Consider the following 18,523-nt stretch of genomic DNA (forward strand, 5'->3'; position numbering starts at 1 on the left):
AAGGTTTTGTCACACTACATGCAATCTAAATCATAAATCGTATGAATTGTTTACTTCAGGAATTGCCCATTTAATATTTTCAGCTTGTGGTTGGCTGCGGGTAGCTGGAACCGTGAGAAGCCAAACTGAAGACGGGGAGACCACTGTACGGAGTCCATCTTGACCACTATTTAACTGCAGTAACACCACACCAACGGAAAAATATTTTAAGACAAATTTAAAACATACACATTTAACTTTATTTATCATTGTCACTTAAACCTTGATTTTATAAAAAACACAAAAAGACATTAAAAGTTCTGTATCACCAGAATTTAGACAGGAGAAATAGGGACAGCTTTGGAAGTGTAAATTATATACATTAAAGTCAAAGAATTGGAGATTTTTTCAATACGGAAACTATACAAATGAAATAAACGGCAAAAGGACCTTCTAGGAATATTTTGTGATTGTGGATTATCAGTTACTTTAGGAATAAACAAAAATTCTGAATATTCAGACTCCTTTTGCTGTTTCACATTTACCTATACTGAGTCAAGCTACTTGATAACCAAAAGGTCTGATTTAGGAAAACATTTAGCTTTTTAGCAAAAGTTTTCCATCTCCAGTTACCTCCTTCAAAGGAACTGACATTACAGTGCTGATGTAATTTGCTGGTTCCCTTTGACAGTGGGCAAAAATGACAACCCCATGGAAAGCCAAGCAGGTACCAAAAAATGGACAATATACACAGTTCAAAAAAGTACAATGTTAAGTTTTCCCCATCTAAAAATTAATCAATGAAATAGAACATGAACTACGGTTGACTTGGTCTCAGGAAACACACATCAAGAATTCTACCACTATTCCCGGCTCATCTCAGTCATTGACAGGGATTTTGTAGGCCACCATGCTGTTCACTTTGTGGATTGTAGTCGTGAAGGAACGCAGACGGACCTGCTCAGAATTGGTAATGAACTGTGGTCCTGACTCTTCCCACTTTTCCGGTACAATCAAATCTTTGTCCGTATAGATCAGCAGATCGAATGAACCTAAATTGGGGATAAGATCATTAAAGTACATTATGTTCTCGTAAAACTACCTTCCCTGTCTCCCATTTTGAACCACCTGTAGTGGTAGAAAAGAGTTTGGCCTGGTCTCTAATCACCAGGTTATTGCTTCTCCTCAATGGAAATTTATTTTAGTACAGGAAATACTGAACTCCTTTTATCTTACGAAAAATTCAAGTTTTGTCTTTATTACTGAGGAAACCATTAAATGAGTGGAGTCGACAAGGAAAGCAGACAGGGTCACAACTCCACTCTTCATTACGTACACAAGAATGTGCAGAAAATGAGACCAGCGAAAGGAAAGACACCAGACGCTCGTGAGTACTGGGAATGCTTTCATTCCTTTCCTCCTCAGCATCTCCAAATTCTCTGGAACACATGACATAACTTTTGCTTTAGTTTTGTTCTTCATTTACAGTACATATTGACAAAAAAGAAAAGATTTAATGAAGGGATAATGGCCCTAACTGGTTTGGCTGAGTGGTTAAGAGCATTCGCCCATGGACTGAAGGGTCCCAGGTTTGATTACGGCCAAGGGCACGTACCTTGGTTGCAGGCTTGATCCCCAGCCCCAGTCGGGGCACGTGCGGGAGGCAACCAATCAATGTGTCTCTTTCACATCGATATTTCTCCCCCGCCCCACTCTCTCTGAAAAACAATGGAAAAATATCCTAAGGATTAATTAATTAACGGTTAATCCTTAAAACAACAGCTTACTCTTTCCCCCAACAAATGTGAGCCCAGGAGAAAGTGTGTGCTGCTTACAAGACACTTCCAGCAGTGGCAGAAAGGTCACGGTAGCTGTGATCTGCCTGATCACGGAGCGGATCTCGTCTTGGATTGCTTTCTGAGACTTTTCTCTGGGCGCACTGTCAAAGAAACCAAACCAACTCTTTCAATTTTAGTTTTAACAAGTTATTTCAAACACTGATAGGATTATTTATCTGATGAAATGCTTTCAAAATCAAACAATACATTAAAAAGAAGTTTCTTGTGTTTTTTTAAACGAGTATCACTACATCCTTAGGACTGTAACCTAGTAGGCACAAATGTATCTTTGTTATTTCATTTACCCTCTGCAGCCTTTTAGGGCTGGTCTTAGCACATCTGTCAAGTGGTTAAAGTTAGAGAAACTTCACCACCTCTGAAAATAAAAGTGGCAACTGGCATCTAAAATATGTAATGGGTATAATCATTTTGGCATTTTTATCAATGCCTAAATGCCTAAGTCCCTACTGCCTCAAATGGCCTTTGTAAGTTACACATTTCCTAATGCAGACCAGTGGCTTCATAAGCAAACCTGACTTCACCGTGAGAAATGCCGAGCTAACAGCTAAGCACACCCAGGACAGCACTAGACACCAGCATCTCACAACAGGCTCCCCCATGGGATCAGGACACTTCAGAGCTCAGGAAGGGTCTCAGGACATTTGTGGCAAATAAAGGGTCTCAGAGCTGCACTGTAAGCTGGAGAGTCTAGGGTAATCCCTCTGGTTAAAAGCACCTTCAAACACATCCCCGAGTGGTCCACCTGTACATCAGGTGAAGTCCCACATACACTACCATAAATACTAAGGTCTGAAATTCACCAATTCAGATGAAAGGAATTAGTTAAAAGTACAGTATCTGTACAAACCAATGAGATTCAAAAGTGAGCAAAATTCTTTCCTGCAGGAGATTGAAAATCAAATTAACATGTTAGAAACAAATTATACCTTACAGGAAACTAGTTCAATATAATCAGAACTCATTTTAGTAAAGAAAACAAGTTTTGGAAAAAATATATGAAAGTGGAAATAGTTCATCCTTACCTGTCATCTTTGGCAGTCTTGTCACACTCAATATCAAACTGCCACCTTTCAAGGACCTCCCCGTTCTCAATGTTCGAGATGACTACCACCAGCTTCTGCACTGAACACTTGTACAGCCAGTCTGCAACACAAGGCACAGGCTCACTCTGCTGCATCACAAAGTAACTCCTCTCGGACCCACCTCCTCCCCAGCAGATTCCTACCAGTGTTCTGCAGCTCCTCCAACCTGCACCGAAAACCTGCCCCATTAATATCCTGGCCTGTTTCCATTCTCAGTATGTGGAGTGGGGAGAGTACTGGGTACAGAGGTGCAGTGAACATGCGGCCCTCCCATCCCAGTACAAGGTGAGGACGCAGGAGACTGGCGCTCATCTAAGCACTGCACCAACAAACATGAGATTACAGTTGTAACTGCTAGGAAGGGGAGCCACGCAGTGCCATGAGAGCACAAAGTGGGAAACTCAACTGTCCCAGAGTTCTCACTCAGTGGAGGCTAGAGTTTAGCTCTAAGAATCCACAGATTAACCAGCAGAAGGATAGGGAAGAGGGTGCTGGTCTTAAACTCCAAAGGGAGGAGCATCTGGCCAGAGGAGACTGAAAGGCCACTACAACGGTGAGAAAGGAGAACAGGCGAGGCCGGCAAGGTGAGTAGGCCAACCATGTATGGGCCAAACCCAAGACATTCTGCTTCAAGAACCTGAAAGGCATGGCTGTGTTTAAGGCAGCGCACGATGTAATCAGATTTGCGTTTCAAACTATCTGGCTGCAACGTGGAAAATGGACTATAGGGGATTTAAGGACACTATCTGGTAACACAAGCAGGAGGTGGTAAGGCTTGTAGGAGGGTAAACTGGTAGAGATGGAGCAGTAAAGGCTCAGGTGCCCTTGTTAACTGTTACTAGATCACCCATGAGCGTACAAGAGTCCGGGTGGCGCCCAGTTTCTGGCTTGTAGCACTGGTTGGATGGCTGATGCAGTCACTGAGAGGACAGAGAAATGAAATGGAGGTGACTGTAAGTTAGCTTTGCATGTGACTCTGAGAACCTGAGATGGGCGCACAAGGATATCCAGGAGCCATTCCACAGGAGCCTGGCACTGGGGAAGACTGGGCTAGACTGAGTCTGCGCCAACTACACAGGTTGTTCCTGAAGCCATGCACAGCACCGATCACCTAGATTACAGTGAGAAGGGGACTGAGATTGAGCCCTGAATTAATCTTGCAAATTGGAAGTATATTCAGGAATCAGCAGTGTTTTTTTTAAAGACAGAAAACAACTTGGTTAATATTTAATGCTTGTGGGCCACCTAGGTCTCTGTTGCATATTATTTTTAAAACAATCATTTATATATGTAAAAATGTTCTTAGCTTGCAGACAGTATAAAAAACAGGCCATATGCAGGAACTGGCCTCTTGGCCTTGCTGACTCCTGGCATATATCAACAGCTTTTCATCATTTTAGCTCTGAAAGGGAGGAGAATGGGTGGTAATGTGAAGGTTTGGGGTAGGCGGTGATTTTTTTTCTTTTAAAATTAGAAATGATCCAAACCAGAACAAGAACAAGTAAGAAACACAAGTGAGAACAAAGAGGGTGGAGTCCACAAGACTGGGGCGGGATTCCAGCAGATTGGACAATTCACCTCTAAGAGCAAGTCCTGTTTTAGCTGAAATAGAAGTTCTACAGGCAGTGAGATGGAATGGAATGTCAAGAACGCAGCTTAGGCAAGTCTCGCTGCCCCATCAGATCAAGGTGAAGACACAGCTCTGGAGCTGCCCAGAGGTTTCAGGCCAAATCATCTGAGTGCAGCCCTGTGAAGGGCTTTGGGTGATTTAGCCCTGAAATTAATAAAAATACGATGTAATTTTTAAAATGAAGCTACTTGAAACAAACAAAAAAATAGGACTCATGGATTAAAAATTTTTGAAAAAATGAGCACTAGTACTCATTTGGAACTAGGACTTTGGAACATCAAATGGGAAAGTAGGGAGAAACATCCCACAACTCAGAAAAAGTGGAAGCGAGAATCCCAAGTGGAAAGAAACATGAAACTAATGGAACTCTAGAAGAAGGAAAAAGAAACAGATGGAAAACAAGTATTGCGCCAACAATACAGGAACTTCTTGAGCTAAAGAAAAGAATGGTATGTTTAGAAAAGGCTTAAACTCAGGCTGGACTTTTTATAAAAAAGGTGAAAAATAAGAAAACTCTGCTGGGCGCTCTATTATTTAGTAGTTCTTTTTTTTGAAGTTTTAGTTCCCACCTTGAATACAACTTTAGTTCATATGTTTTAATCATGATGGCTTTAGATTCCATGCAGGTACAGAAAATACATCATCTTAAGAGTTTATAGTGTTCTTTTTGCAGATAATAAACACCATCATAGTTAAGTAAAATTCCAACTGGCTCCACCTGACCACACAAACTGCAAGTCATTTTCTAAGGGAGTTGCTGGAGACAGTTTTGTTAAACCGTATCAGATTCCTAATATCAATTTATGTTACTTGCTTTCTCACAAATGAGAGTCACTATGTTTGAGACGGTAGTTTGTTTTACACCTTCCATGTACAAAGCTGAAAAATGAAGGGCAAAATGCTACAAAGTGTGGACTCTAGGAGGCCTGCAAAGCTCAAAACTGTTTCCAGTAATTAGATACCTTTCAGTTGCTCCACCACATTGTTCAGGTACTTCATGAGCTCGGGATCAGTGGTCACAAGCAAGGTGAGTCCGTATTTCTGCACTCGAGTAAAGGTTTCAGAGGGATAAATGCCACGCTGATATAAAATGCTGTTGATGCCAAATGCTAAAAGCAAAAGAAATGTTAAAGATAAGCCACTGCCACTTTGTAGCACCAGACAATAAAGCCTATTTAGATGTGGCTACGGTTTCGGGTTTCATTTTTGGTATTAGCTGTAAATGCCTAAACACACGTGTTTTCGTGTTTTGCTGAAGCAGAGTGGGAATAAAGTGCCACAAAACACCCCCAAAATCTTGCTTCTAAGGAAAAGGGATAGATACCTGCATTTATATGGCAATAAAAGGCCAAACACGCAGTTACCCACCGCCACATTTCATCCCGCTGCAGCTCAAGTCCAAGCTCATCACGTGGTGAGCGGACGTCACCGACGGCTCGCGCCTGACGGCCGCCCCTCCCCCTCCCAGGCTCCGCCAGGCGGCGCGACCGGCCCGGTCCAGACCCGCGCCTCCCGCGCTGCGGCCTCCGCGCCGCCCGAGCCGCCTGGGGCGGCGGGTGGGACACGGAAGCCCCGCGCCGGCCGCGCGTCCTCGGTCCCGGGGGGGAGGGCACTTTCCGAGCGCTCCCGGGACGGGGCCACACCGCCAGCGGGCCTCGGCGGCACCGGGCTTCCCTCTCCACCCTCCCGGAGTCGCGCCCGCAGCCGCCTCTCCCAGGTCCCCCGTCCCGCCGGCGGGAGGCTGCGGTCCCCGCCGAGGCCCGGCTTCCGCCCCGCCGCGCGGGCGACTCACAGAAGAACTCGGCCACGATGTCGGCGCTGCCGCGCAGGGTGATGCCCTGCTCCCGGGCCAGCTGCCGCGCCATGGCCAGGCCCCGCCGGCGCGCGCACCCCGCACCGGAGACCGCACCCGGCGACCGCGGGGGCCAGCAGCTCCCGCCACTCGGTTCAAAAGCAATGACGCAGCACGCCGCCGCCTCTGCGCAGGCGCCGCCCCGCGCCGAGCATGCGCAGCAGCGGCCGGTGGGCAGTTCCGGGTTGCCTGCCGCGGGGCGGCCTCTGGTCACGTGGGGGCGTGGTCCCGGGGGCGGGGCCCGGGGAGCGCGCGGAGCAGGGGGACCGCGGCCCGGAGGCGCTTTGGGGAGCTGTTCTCAGGGTCCCCGCCGCGCCCTGGGTGCCCCCGTGTCGCCTGGCGGGCGGGGCAGCTGCGGGTGGCTGTTACCGGGGGAGGAGGAGACGGGGTCTTGCCCCCCTGAGGGGAGGGTTTCAGTGGGAGACTGAGTGTGGAAAGAGCGAGGACTTCCTGGGGCCGCGGCCGCCTCAGCCGCGCGGGGAACGAGCGCAGCAGCCGCGGGCGGCGAGGCAGGGGCCCGGCTCCCAGGAGTCGGGGGAAGGGCTCCCCGGAGCTGCCGGCGCCCACCGCTCCCCCGGCTGCAAGTCCCAGGGCCCCTGGAGGCGGAGGGACGGTGCCGGGGGAGGGGCCGGGCCGCCCGGGCGGAGGGCGGGCGGGGCTCGGAGGGCGGGGCTCGGAGGGCGGGCGGGGCCCGGAGGGCGGGCCGGGCTCTTCAGGGGCTGAGGGCCGGGGCCCGGAGGGCGGGCGGGGCCCGGAGGGCGGGCGGGGCCCGGAGGGCGGGCGGGGCCCGGAGGGCGGGCGGGGCCCGGAGGGCGGGCGGGGCCCGGAGGGCGGGCCGGGCTCTTCGGGGGCTGAGGGCCGGGATGTGGGGAGGACCCGGGTGTCGGCAGAACCGTCCTCGGCTTCCCGCCGCTCTGCCGACTGGGGCTCGTCCTCCAGGCGCCCGTCCTGGGGTGTGGCTGAGAAAAGGCGCCGGTTGCGTTTCTGCTGCCTCGGGAGCCGGGTGGTTGACGCGTCTGCCTCCTGGCGGGGGCAGTGACCTTGGTTTAGGGAAGAACCGATTTTCCAGGGGCCACGAGCTGCTGTTTAACTGTCTCCCCTTCCCTGTCCCCCCGTCCCGGGACCGCCCGGTGTACACCGCCCGTGACAGCCCCTCGTCCCGGGACCGCCCGGTGTACACCGCCTGTGACAGCCCCTCGTCCCGGGACCGCCCGGTGTACACCGCCCGTGACAGCCCCTCGTCCCGGGACCCGCCCGGTGTACACCGCCTGTGACAGCCCCTCGTCCCGGGACCGCCCGGTGTACACCGCCCGTGACAGCCCCTCGTCCCGGGACCCGCCGGGTGTACACCGCCCGTGACAGCCCCTCGTCCCGGGACCCGCCGGGTGTACACCGCCCGTGACAGCCCCTCGTCCCGGGACCCGCCGGGTGTACACCGCCCGTGACAGCCCCTCGTCCCGGGACCGCCCGGTGTACACCGCCCGTGACAGCCCCTCGTCCCGGGACCCGCCGGGTGTACACCGCCCGTGACAGCCCCTCGTCCCGGGACCCGCCCGGTGTACACCGCCCGTGACAGCCCCTCGTCCCGGGACCCGCCCGGTGTACACCGCCCGTGACAGCCCCTCGTCCCGGGACCCGCCCAGTGTACACCGCCCGTGACAGCCCCTCGTCCCGGGACCCGCCCAGTGTACACCGCCCGTGACAGCCCCTCGTCCCGGGACCCGCCCGGTGTACACCGCCCGTGACAGCCCCTCGTCCCGGGACCCGCCCAGTGTACACCGCCCGTGACAGCCCCTCGTCCCGGGACCCCCCCGGTGTACACCGCCCGTGACAGCCCCTCCTCCTGGGACCCGCCGGGTGTACACCGCCCGTGACAGCCCCTCGTCCCGGGACCCGCCCAGTGTACACCGCCCGTGACAGCCCCTCGTCCCGGGACCCGCCCAGTGTACACCGCCTGTGACAGCCCCTCGTCCCGGGACCCGCCTGGTGTGTACCACCTGTGACAGCCCCTCGTCCCGGGACCCGCCCGGTGTACACCGCCCGTGACAGCCCCTCGTCCCGGGACCGCCCGGTGTACACCGCCCGTGACAGCCCCTCGTCCCGGGACCGCCCGGTGTACACCGCCCGTGACAGCCCCTCGTCCCGGGACCGCCCGGTGTACACCGCCCGTGACAGCCCCTCCTCCTGGGACCCGCCGGGTGTACACCGCCCATGACAGCCCCTCGTCCCGGGACCCGCCGGGTGTACACCGCCCGTGACAGCCCCTCGTCCCGGGACCCCCCCGGTGTACACCGCCCGTGACAGCCCCTCGTCCCGGGACCCGCCCAGTGTACACCGCCCGTGACAGCCCCTCGTCCCGGGACCCCCCCGGTGTACACCGCCTGTGACAGCCCCTCGTCCCGGGACCCGCCCAGTGTACACCGCCCGTGACAGCCCCTCGTCCCGGGACCCGCCGGGTGTACACCGCCCGTGACAGCCCCTCCCGGGACCCGCCGGGTGTACACCGCCCGTGACAGCCCCTCGTCCCGGGACCCGCCCAGTGTACACCGCCCGTGACAGCCCCTCCCGGGACCCGCCTGGTGTGTACCACCTGTGACAGCCCCTCCCGGGACCGCCTGGTGTGTACCACCTGTGACAGCCCCTCATCCTGTGACCCGCCCGGTGTGTACCACCTGTGACAGCCCCTCATCCTGTGACCCGCCTGGTGTGTACCACCTGTGACAGCCGCCCAGCCACGGCCTCGGCTGACCTGGGCAGCTTTCCCTGCGCAGAAAGTCAGGTGGGGCTGCGGGGACCCAGCCTCAGGAGAGACCACGTGGACTCGGGAGAACTTCCCGGGGCGACTCCCAGGGTCAGGGACTCCGTGTTGGGGTCCAGCATGAAGGAATGGTGCACAGCTAACTGTGACACCAGTTTACTCTTAAAGCAGCTGCAGAAATTGTGAAATGGGCCTGAGAAACTTCCCCAGACACTCGAGGAACACCAGCTACAGTTTTCCATGCCACCCAGCGATGACCACAGACGGGTTGTGTCCTGAAGCCAGGGACCTGCCACAGGTTCAGATGGGGCCTCATCTGAGCCTCTTGTGGGTGGCAGAGTTCATGCTGTGGTCCTGGCACTGAGGCCCTGACGCCTTGTTAGCCGTTGGCCAGAGGCCAGTCTCGTTCCTTTGCCAGGTGGCCGGTCCATAGGCCCTGTCACCTGGGAGTCTCTCTGGCTCGCCTGATGGTCAGCCCAGTCAGGTCGCCCCCCCTGCTGACCCAGTCCTGGAAGGCTCCTGTGGCGTTCACAGTTCTGGCGGCTCAAGGGGAGGGTTATACAAGGCATGCTGTCCAGAGGCCGCCAATGTGGGGCAATCTTAGAATTCTGTCTGAAACAGTGGTAGATGTCAGACTTTGATCAATTTAAGAGTAAAACATAACGGGCAATAGGCTGACCTGACCCAGTAAAATATGTTCTTAAATCCTTGAGTCTCAGTGGGACATGTGTACCTGTGTTTAAACCACCGCCTTGTCTTCCACTCCCCCACCAGGGACTTGGGTGAGAGCCAGAGTTCTGCATCGCCTACTCCACATGAAAACCAGAACTGGGGGAGACTTCCTTGGTTTCACAGTAATAGAGTGTGAGTGATCTGGAGATGCAAATGGTTGTACATATAATTTGCAGATCCTAGAATTTGAAAGCCTAACAAAATACATGAGTTTTTTATATTAAATACTTAGTACTTTATGAAGAGATAAAAGGAATAATTAAAGTTTAGAAGGCATGATCTGTACTTTTCAAGGAGTTTGTGGCCTAGTTTGTTTAAGTATGCTCACCTAAACCAAGAGGGAAAGGTGGGAGGCTCCCAAATGTGGCCTCTCCTGTCTCCCGTCTTCCCAGACAGCCTCCTGTCAGGTTCCTCTCCCACCTGCCTGCTCTTGTCACTTTTCTACCTCAGGGTTTTTCCTAATGTGCTTTCCTCTGCCTCGAAATTTCATTTTATCTGTTCCAAGTCCTATTATATTTATACTCTTTTTTAGCTTAAATGTTAGCGCATTAAAGGCATTTTCTTTGACCCCTCAGACTCGAAGGTCCTGACCTTACATGCCTTCAAAGCATCTCAGGGCTATTTCAAGCACTGTTTTCATGGTTACAGGCGCGTTGTTGTACTTACGCAGTGACTTGTGTCATATCTTCTCTGTTTTGGTGAAGGATCCATGATGACATTGAGTGGGTGCACCACAAATATTTGTTGAATGAATGAGCATTTGAATATTTGCCTAGGAAAACTTCCTGGAAGAACCAAAACATTTCCCAGTTGGAGAGCAGGTGGATGGTTAGTGAGGCCACTTTTAGGGAGCTTGAACACCCATCTGTGTTGATCGGACTAAAAGTACCAGGGATTTCTAGGTTCTTAGGACTGGCATAATTAAAGGGGCATTTTTTCCAAATGCAAATTCGGTAATGGTTGTAAAATGAATTGTGTACAGGGCAGTCTAGATTGGGTATTTTGCTAGATGTATAGATTCTTGGCTTGTATTTCCCCTTCTCCAAGTCTTTTTCAATCTAGGACCATAGCCACCAGTTGCAGGCGGCTTGTGGGCAGGGACATGCGCTGATCTGAATGGAGATGTGCTGCAAGTATCAAATGCCAGAGTTTGAAGACTTAGTATAAAAAATAAAGTATCACATAGATATGTTTTTAAAATAATTACTTATTGAAATTGTATTTTACATGCATTGTAGTAAATGAGATATATTATTAAAATAGTTTCACTTGTTTCTTTTCTGTTTTTAAGCTGACTACCAGAACATTTAAAATTACGTATGTGGCCTTCGCTGTCTTTCTGTTGGACAGCGCCAGTCTCCTGGACAGCCCTCGGGGAAGACGTGTTTTAGCCGGCAGCCCTAACGATTCTAAGGCACGTCCTTAAATCACTCCTTGAGGAGAAGACTTGAGAGCTGAGTTGATGACTGTGATGGAGAAGGGTGAAGTGTGGTGCAGATAAACCCAAGGTGCGGGCCTGCAGTGCGGCGTAGTGTTGGCCACAGCTGTGGGGGAAGAGCAGCCCAGCCTGAGCCTACACCGTTCCTTATTTATTGCAGTAGCAAGGTTCTAGAAGCTTTGGAGGGACTTCGTTCCCATACTCTTGGGTGCCTGGTTTGCCATTGATCCCCTATTATCTGAAGCACACAAGCTTAACGCAACGCTTAAAAAAACCTTGTTTTCAGTTACTTGACTCACAATTCAATCAATTCTTTCTAATGAGTATTGTTTAGGAGAATGCTATTTGGACGGGGGAAGTATAAATTAGGATTTATTTCTGAGGAAAATTCAAGCAGAACACATAACTGAACAAACCTGTAGTAATAGAAGAGAGAACTATGAAAGAGTGTGCTGCGACACGCCTATATTCCACATTAAGATGCTAAAACCAGAAATACCCATGAACATTTCTAAAGCTAGAATCAAGTGTATGTAATTTTAGACTGAAAGTAACTTAATTAATGACTTAGTTGAACAGTCTTATAGATGACGAAACTTAGGTCCAGAGTGGCTATATACTTAGAGTAAGATTCAGTATCGACTTAGTAGATTTAGGAGCAGAATCTAGGGTACCTGACTTAGTCTCTTTTCAAATTATATCTATCTGAAGACATGCTGGAAAATGCTCTTATTTTTTAAAGGTTATTTTAAAAAATTAACTGATTTTACACTAAGGGTTTTTACTCAATAACCTGTACACACAACTCATCAAGAAAAGGGCATTGTGATCCATAATAAATGTTGTGCTAATGCACAAGCAGTCCCAACGGCCAGCAGATGGCACCGTTTCCACGTGAAATAACACTTAAAACTTCAGTCCCAGCATGTGTGCTTCAGTTCAAAGTAAAATGAAGGAAAAATGAATTTCGTGGTTTCTAAGGTATTTGTATACATGGACTACATCAGAGTGACTTGTTGAATCGTAATATAATACAGAACTGGTGTCCTTTTTAACATTATACGTGCTCACGTGGACACACATGCACACACAGGCATACCCCAGAAACAGACATGTTTATGTTTACATTTAATTTGCATATTATTTTGTTTTACATGAAAACACATTTTAGGTAGTTGAATCATTATTATATAGACTTTTGAGAGTTTTTCTTCAAATTGCCAGGCGTTATTTTATTCTTGAGGCCAACATCGTGAAATAGTTTATTTTAAATCTGGTAAAACAGAGATACTTACCTTTTTTTTTAGTATGTTTTTATTGATTTTTGGAGAGAGAAGAAGGGATAGGGATAGAGAGAGAGAAACATCAATGAGAGAACATCACCGCTTGGCTGCCTCCTGCATGGCCTCCACTGGGGATCTAGCCCACAACCCAAGCATGTACCCTGACAGGGAATTGAATTGTGACCTCTTGGATCTTGGGTCGATGTTCAACCACTGAGCCATGCTGGCTGGGCGACACTTATCTTTATGATAATTTTAATAAGACATTCATCTACTAAATTTTGAAAAATAATTCTTGTGCATATAGATATTTAATTATGTAAGTCTGGGGAATTTGCTTATTTTTAAAAAAGGATGCTGTCATAAGTCTCGAAGTTTTTCTTTTTCTCATATAGATAATTTCTCATTTGATATGAGGGGAAATAATTATAATCAGGCCCAGGCCAGTGTGGCTCAGTTGGCTGGAGCATCATCTACTGAAAGTTCTCTGGTTTGATTCCAGGTCAGGGCACATGCCCAGGTTGTGGGTTCAAGCCCTGGTTGGGGTGAGTACGGAAGGCAACCAATCGATGTGTTTCTTTCACAGCAATGTTTCTCTCTTTCTCCTTTCGTCTCTCTCTAAAAATCAATAAAAACATTAAAAAAAATTATAATCAGAAATTTTCTACTCTGATTACTTAAGGCTTATTTTGCAGCTCTAATGAATGTTTATATTTTTTTCACGGGCTTAAGAATTAAATTGCATAATGTGAATCCCCTAAAGACCCATTTTCCCCACATGCTTTTCTCCTAAGGTCTCTGCTTGTTGGCCCGCATGTTCCTGAAGGTAGCACAACAGATTTGAGTCACGGCATTTTATTGACAAGCAATGGCTTAATAAAGTCAACAAATAGGTCTCCATACTGGCTTAATTCATAATTTTTAATGATCCAGCTGCATACATAGGATGTTAAGTGCTACCTCTAGTAAAAATTAAGTACTAAATATTATTGAAAACATATTAATATCCATAGTTCTTGTAATGAAAAGCAGGGCTGCTTCTCATCAGAAAGCATCCCCATGTTTTACTGTGATTGCATTCCTATCATTTTATTATACTTCTATTGAAATAGTGATGTGTTGTCACTGAGAAGTCTTTTGCTAGCTCAACCATGGTTAGGTACCAAAAGGTATAATTTGCAAAATAGGTGATACTCTTGCTCATGCTTAATGCCCGGAGCTGCTTAATGCAATATGTGTGTGTTATATATGAAAATGGGTTCTGTAAGCAGTTGGCTTTGACAGCACAGTATATTTTAAAATATATTGAAATTCAGAACAAATGAGAACAGTTTAGATATGAAACTACCAACACAGAGCCTCTGTGAAAATTAAAAAGCCATGGTTGCTACTAAATTAATGAAAATAGATTTCATGTGTTAAATGATTTTATAACTATATATTAAATTTGGCCGAACAATTTATGGTAATAGTACGTTTTTAGCTTGTTGATTCTGAATATTTTGGACGTAGAGGTATTTTTTTAAATTACTGCTTAATTTGTAAATATAGCTGAATTAGATTTAATCTGTTAAGTCTACCAACTAATGATAAAACTGATATTTTGAATAAGTGGAAAAAATATCTTTTGAGGAGTTCCATAGATAAACTAAACAAACCATAAATATGGATCTTTCTCAAATATTTGTCAATACCACTTTATAAACATTTACAGGAAGAAAAAGTTTTGTGAAAACCTGAAAAATCACTTTAAATTTATTTATGTTTTTTCTATTTAGATAAACATGGCCTTTTTAACTGGAGCAGTGCTCTTATGACTTGCCTTGTGTTTACAGCTCATTAAACAACACAGTAGTCGAGCCATGTTTCTTAGGCTACAGGTCAGTCACGCACATTCATTTTAGTATTTGTGCTGGGGTTTTCCACGTGTACATTGAATATGACAGTGTTTTCCATTCTTGAATAATGCACATAACCCACTTAACTTCAGCTGACGATTAAAAGGCTTATTGAATTCCAGAGTTTTTGGTGTAATGTTGGAGATCAAGTGGATTGAAAGTTAAATGGTGTCTTTTTATGATTGTTTTTAGTCCCAGTGTGGTTGTAAATACACATGCCAGCTTTTCATTGAAATAGATGGCAATTCTCTGTTTTAAAGTAGTCTTTCAGATGATCCAGAATATGCCTCTTTAAAAAATAAATGAAAACTTGAAATCAAGTTTTACTTAATACATTTCCAAGAATACTCTTGCAGATCCTAGTGTGAGAAACAACAGACTGTAGCATTTAGTTATTTTGTGTTCACAGATTTTTGTTATTCTTAAAAATAAGGTGTAGTTATGAGTTTGTATAATTAAAAGATTATTAATAAGATAGGTTCCTTTTTGGTTTTGGAATTTTACATTAAGGGTCTTATTGATTGGGTTCTCTTTAGTCTCCATTGAATTAATAAAAAAATTATAGTATTTAACCTCAAAGAGAGCCCAAAATATAACTATAACTCAGAAGTTTTACATCTTAGGGACTTGGAAGCTACAGGTGGCTATCTCAGGATGCCGCCTGCCTTAGGGAAGGAGGTGGGGCCCACAGCAGCCCTACTGTGCCGCTGGGCAAGTGCTGGTCTGGAGACGGGGCTGCGAGGAAGAGTTTCCGAGGACTCTGGAACTGCGCCTGTCCCTTCCTCTCCTCCTGCAAGATCTTGTTTCAGGCGGTGTGTCCCGTCAGTAACAGGGAAGGGAGTGACCACCCCCAATATAGTTTCTAAATTATAAACATTTCCCACAGTATTAGGTCTAATGTATGTATATATAGCTGTATGTGTACACATATATACACATACAGACGTAAATATTTAAAACACACACAGATGGTAGAAATTAAGAAAGATGAGATAAATATTTATTTTAAAACATTCTCATATCACTAAAAAGACATCATGTTGCTTTCACTATGCATATTAATGACTACATTGAGACTTATGTGGTTAATATGCTTTATTATTTTTTAAAACCTTGGTTTAATCATATGTGAAGAGTGATTTAAAAATCTGATATTTTAGCTGATTTTAATAGTTGGGCGTTTTGGTTTGTTTTGGAGTTTTTTTTGTTTTTTATTTTTACCACCAGAATTAAAAAGGATATGTCACAAAGATATGAAGATCCAAACAGAAGTGCCTGTTTACTTTTATTTATTTCTGTTTACCTGTATTTAGCAATTATGCAGTGTCTGTTGAAAAGTGGTTATTAAATTCCCCATTTTCCTAGTGCCAATTAGATGTTCTTACAAACTAATTTTTTCTAGTTTTATAATTTTAACAAATAGGTCTAAAAACAAAGGTTTAAGCATTTTTTGACTGATTTCTTAAAAATATGAAAATATATTTTTCTATTAGTTGGAACTGATTGTTTTTATAATTGCCTTTAAAACTAATTTGTAATTAGAAAAATTATAGGCTGTGAAAATAGTTTTTAAAAATTTTTTTAAAATTACAAATAGATTAGAAAATTTTGTTTTAATTCTGCAGGTGAAATTAAAAAAAAAAATTGACACAAATGTGCCCCCTCGGTAGCATGAGTGTCTTTTGAAAAACACTGGCCCCCCCATTTTGACAGGCCCCTTTCCTTCAGAGCGCGCGGTGCGTGCTGACTCGTCTGAAGCTCCTGGTGGATGCTCAGTCCCGCTGGCCCTTCTCAGGGAAGAACCTTCACTCACCCCGCAGGCCGCTGGAGGCCCCGGAGATGCGGTGCCGCTCCACGCTTACATTTTAGTGCGTTTAGTTGGTCCTCTGATCGTAGAACTCATCGGAGGAGTTGCAGCGTCCTTCCTGCGCCTGGAGCGCTGCACATGGACCCTGCCGTGGAGTCCTTGGCTCGTGAACCACTGTGGAGTCCTTGGCTCGTGGACCCCGCCGTGGAGTCCTCGGCTCCGGATACCTGCGGGAACTCCAGGGCGGGGTGAGCCTCCTGCGCTGCGGTGGGGGTGCCTCGCCCCCTCTCCCAGGCAGACACAGCAGGTGTAGCTAGGACGGCTGGCCGGCATGCCCTGGAAATCAGTGACCCTCTTCCGTCCAGCTTCTGCCAGAGCGACCCCGTGAGGACAGTCCCTTCTCTGCATTGGGAAGGGGTGCCCCGACTTTGGAACTCCATTCACTCATGTTGCAATGAAGCCTGCCGAAGGCACAGTTAAAACTGCTCTTGGGAGTTACCAGGAATTTTTATGTGTGAAAACGCAATTGGATCCCGTGAAGAACTTGGTCGCTGGCAGCAGGAGGTGGAGAGGCAGGGCCTCACCCAAGAGCAGGATCCCCAAGCCATCTATGCCCAGCGCGTTCACAGACAGACGTACAAATAGAAGGCCAGTCGGGCATGTTCTAGAGAAACATAAGAATTTTATAAGGATTTTCCCCTTCACCTGTAACACTGTGGTAAGGATTACATGAGCGGCTGCGAGCGAGGCTCTGGCTTACTGTTAGCCTGACACTCTTCTCATTATGGTTATATTACTGTTATTAGCATTAGTTATTGTCATTATTATTTAGATGGCTTCCCCCCACTTTCCCGTGCACAAGGCCTTCTTAGGCCTAGAGCATGAGTAGTCTAACCACAGTCCTTGGTTTATGCAACTTCAGGTCAAGACGGGACAAGCACTGAGACCGTATGACAAGGAGGTGTGATCATTATAGTTAGCACCCAGTTAGCACTCACTGAGCACTGTTCTGCCAGGCACTCTTGTAAGTGCTTTTTGTGAACCGGTTTATTTCACCCTTTCACAAGCCCGCCAGGTAGGTGCTGTTACCACCTGCACTTTACGGCTGAGGAAACTAAGTTACAGAAGGGAGCCGAGTAATTTGTCCAAGGTCCCCAGCCAGGGGAACTGGCGTCAAGTCCAAGCACTCTCCATACAGCAGCATGCGACCCGAAAGTGTGGGAGCTCCGGCTGTATTCTAAATAATGTAACTCGAGGTGATCCACAGCGGGGCTCTGTGCCCCGTCTCGCCCTCCATCCTTGATGTGAAACTCCCGGGACCCATCCAGCAACGCACTGCAATGAAGCTGAATGGCGGGGGCCTGATGGAAACTCCGCATCAGAGAGAAGACCCTGGGCTCAGGCACGTGGAGGAAGAGACGCAAGAGGCGGGTCCAGGGTGCAGCACTGGCTCTTCTGGTTATGAGTAGGCAGCCAAGGGGGCGTCCTGAGGAGGGTCGCAACAACAGGAACGTCTTTCCATTCCATGCACTGTGCAGATGCTCTCTGGCCAAGGGACAGAATGGTGCCTGAAACCCGCCTACCGCTCAGCTCACCGGCTCCACAGACGGTTCCCACCAAAGGCAGTGGGGAGGCCAGTGCCGTGGGGAGGCCGGTGCCGTGGGGAGGCCGGTGCCGTGGGGAGGCCGGTGCAGTGAGGAGGCCGGTGCAGTGAGGAGGCCGGTGCAGTGGGGAGGCCGGTGCAGTGGGGAGGCCGGTGCCGTGGGGAGGCCAGTGCCGTGGGGAGGCCGGTGCAGTGGGGAGGCTGGTGCAGCGAGGAGGCCGGTGCCGTGGGGAGGCCGGTGCCGTGGGGATGTGAGACATGACGAATCTGGAGGCCACTGAAAATGACTTCAGATGTGTTTGGTTCAACCCCAAAGAGTCAGGTCCGGAACCTGAGAGGTGACGGTGGGATTGTCTACGTGGGGGCGATGACAGGTTTGTGGGGTCGGGTTGGTACTCCTTCAGGTGGCCTTAGGTCAGGAAGAGAAAAGATTCAGGGGAGGGTTGGGGGTAATAACATAAAAGGACACGGAGAAAGAGAGGCAGTGAGGGGAACTCGGAAGAAAGGAGAGTAGGCAAGTCACCACAGATGCGCGTCTTAGAAACCTCCTTCGTGAATCTGAGTTCAGTAGGAAAACACCGTTTTAGTAGCTCAGGGCACAG

The 18,523-nt window shown here is 48.3% G+C and overlaps 1 protein-coding gene across 1 annotated transcript; it reads right to left on the reverse strand.

Moving 5' to 3' along the window:
* Positions 1–216: 216 nt before the first annotated feature.
* Positions 217–6,525, reverse strand: MAD2L1 (mitotic arrest deficient 2 like 1). Its single transcript, XM_081135511.1, has 5 exons — positions 6,343–6,525; positions 5,513–5,659; positions 2,861–2,981; positions 1,815–1,918; positions 217–1,031 (listed from the first exon to the last, which is right to left on the reverse strand). The coding sequence occupies exons 1-5, from the start codon at positions 6,413–6,415 to the stop codon at positions 859–861; spliced, it is 618 nt and encodes a 205-aa protein (XP_080991637.1). The 5' UTR covers positions 6,416–6,525; the 3' UTR covers positions 217–858.
* Between the last annotated feature and the right edge of the window lie 11,998 nt (positions 6,526–18,523).

This window comes from Miniopterus schreibersii, assembly GCF_964146895.1.
Source record: "Miniopterus schreibersii genome assembly, chromosome: 4".
Lineage (NCBI taxonomy): Eukaryota > Metazoa > Chordata > Mammalia > Chiroptera > Miniopteridae > Miniopterus > Miniopterus schreibersii.